At 48.4% G+C, this 2,500-nt stretch overlaps 1 protein-coding gene across 1 annotated transcript in view; it reads right to left on the bottom strand.

Annotated features, from left to right (window-relative positions):
- The window catches only part of kcnh5b (potassium voltage-gated channel, subfamily H (eag-related), member 5b), a 42,567-nt gene that overhangs the window by 16,634 nt on the left and 23,433 nt on the right, over nucleotides 1-2,500 (bottom strand). The window contains exon 8 of the mRNA XM_062522208.1: nucleotides 685-884. Coding sequence (XP_062378192.1) covers nucleotides 685-884 — 200 coding nt within the window. The remainder of the gene's footprint in view (nucleotides 1-684; nucleotides 885-2,500) is intronic.

Here is a 2,500-nt window from a genome sequence, read left to right as displayed (position 1 = left end):
CTTGGACATGGCCCAGGTGTGTGTGTGTGTGTGTGTGTGTGTAGGTGTGTGTGTGTGTGTGTGACCTTGTGGGTGTCGATGCCCTTGGACATGGCCCAGGTGTGTGTGTGTGTGTGTGTGTGTGTGTGTGTGTGTGTGTGTGTGTGTGTGTGACCTTGTGGGTGTCGATGCCCTTGGACATGGCCCAGGTGTGTGTGTGTGTGTGTGTGTGTGTGTGTGTGTGTGTGTGTGACCTTGTGGGTGTCGATGCCCTTGGACATGGCCCAGGTGTGTGTGTGTGTGTGTGTGTGTGTGTGTGTGTGTGTGTGACCTTGTGGGTGTCGATGCCCTTGGACATGGCCCAGGTGTGTGTGTGTGTGTGTGTGTGTGTGTGTGTGACCTTGTGGGTGTCGATGCCCTTGGACATGGCCCAGGTGTATGTGTGTGTGTGTGTGTGTGTGTGTGTGACCTTGTGTGTGTGTGTGTGTGTGTGTGTGTGTGTGTGTGTGTGACCTTGTGTGTGTGTGTGTGTGTGTGTGTGTGTGTGTGTGTGACCTTGTCGGTGTCGATGCCCTTGGACATGGCCCAGGTGTGTGTGTGTGTGTGTGTGTGTGTGTGTGTGTGTGTGTGTGTGTGTGTGACCTTGTCGGTGTCGATGCCCTTGGACATGGCCCAGGTGTGTGTGTGTGTGTGTGTGTGTGTGACCTTGTCGGTGTCGATGCCCTTGGACATGGCCCAGGTGGACACCACGTAGTCCATGACGCGCTCGCTGAGGCCCGTGGGCACCTGGTAGAGCTTCAGGAAGTCGCGCACGTTGTTGAGCATCTCGTGGTAGCGGTTGGTGTTGGCGTACATCTGCTGGAAGATGGTGGTCACGTTACCGAAGATGGTGGCGTACAGCAGGGCTGGAGGAACCACGGGGAACCGGAAAGAACAATCAACATAGAACGTTACAGGCAGCCATAGAGAACCGGAGAGAACAATCAACATAGAATGTTACAGGCAGCCATAGAGAACCAGAGAGAACAATCAACATAGAACGTTACAGGCAGCCATAGAGAACAGGAGAGAACAATCAACATAGAACGTTACAGGCAGCTATAGAGAACCAGAGAGAACAATCAACATAGAACGTTACAGGTAGCTATAGAGAATGGGAACGGAAGTTAGCGGCGCAGTGCATTCTGGGACAAAAAGGGCGTTTTCCTCCATTAGGTGAGGCCGCGGCGCGAATTATAAACAAGAAACCTATGGAAACCTATGATATTTCGAACAAGATCGGCTAGCCAAAACAGTAACACTAGATGTAAACATTTAGGCTACTATGCTAACAACTAGTAGTAGAAGTAGTAATGGACCGTACAGAGACAAGCTCCTGCCAGACGCGAGGAAACGTTATATAGAAAAGATATCTTTGATCGGTAACATGGATCCCTATGACAGACCATCTGGAGAGTGGACGTGAGACCCTGAAAGTAATACAAAGACACTCCGTTGTTGATTTTTTTTACCTGACGATCGTGGGCACGGACGTTACATCCAACAACACAAGAGGTTCGTCCCATGATGTGTGAAAAACAGTGTTAGAAACAGCGAGTTAGCAATGTTTTACGATGTTTACAATGGTACAGCATTGGCAGCAGCGTACAAGTGGCCTCACGTATGTATCCCAGACGCCACCGCGGCGCAACCGCGAAATGTCCGCGACGTCACATTCCCATTCTCTATAGAGAACCAGAGAGAACAATCAACATAGAACGTTACAGGTAGCTATAGAGAACCAGAGAGAACAATCAACATAGAAGGTTAAAGGCAACCACAACAAGGAAAATACGGAGAGCAACTTAGGACCTTATTACAGTGACACATGGTTAGTTACTGATTAAATCAATATTATAATATTAAGTCAGCAATTAAGTATGTGTTTATTTCTATAGCATCCTTTTCACACGCACGCACGCACGCACGAGAAGGAGGGAGAGAAAAGAGAGAGAGGGAGAGAAAAGAGAGAAGGAGGGAGAGAAGGAGGGAGAGAAAAGAGAGAGAGGGAGGGAGAGAAGGAGGGAGAGAGAAGAGAGCAGGAACAACAGAGAGAGAATGTGTGAAAGAGAAAGTCAGAGAAAGAAAGACAAAAAGAATGATGAACAGATAGTTGAAGTAGAAAGAGAGAGTGTGTGTGTGTGTGTGTGTGTACAGTATGTGTGTGTGTGACTAAGAGCACCTGTTCCCTGACTGAGTCAGCAGAGAGCATAATAATAACACAGATGACTGGAGCAGACTGGACCACACACACTTACATACACACACACACACACACACACACACACACACACACAGCCCTGAGGGGACTCCTACAAATAGCAGTTCCTGCGGTCGAAACACACTTGTGGAAACAGGCACGAGCTTCCGAGAGGCTGAAATAAGATGAAGATGCTAAAGTCTCCTTTGGAATGTATGTATCTTCTTGCTCTTTTACACAGTAAGCATGATTCTCTCCCGTTAGTGATGATGGTGTTCATGC

The sequence above is a fragment of the Sardina pilchardus genome, chromosome 20, assembly GCF_963854185.1.
Source record: "Sardina pilchardus chromosome 20, fSarPil1.1, whole genome shotgun sequence".
NCBI classification, from domain to species: domain Eukaryota; kingdom Metazoa; phylum Chordata; class Actinopteri; order Clupeiformes; family Clupeidae; genus Sardina; species Sardina pilchardus.
This window is presented reverse-complemented; position numbering and strand designations above follow the sequence as displayed.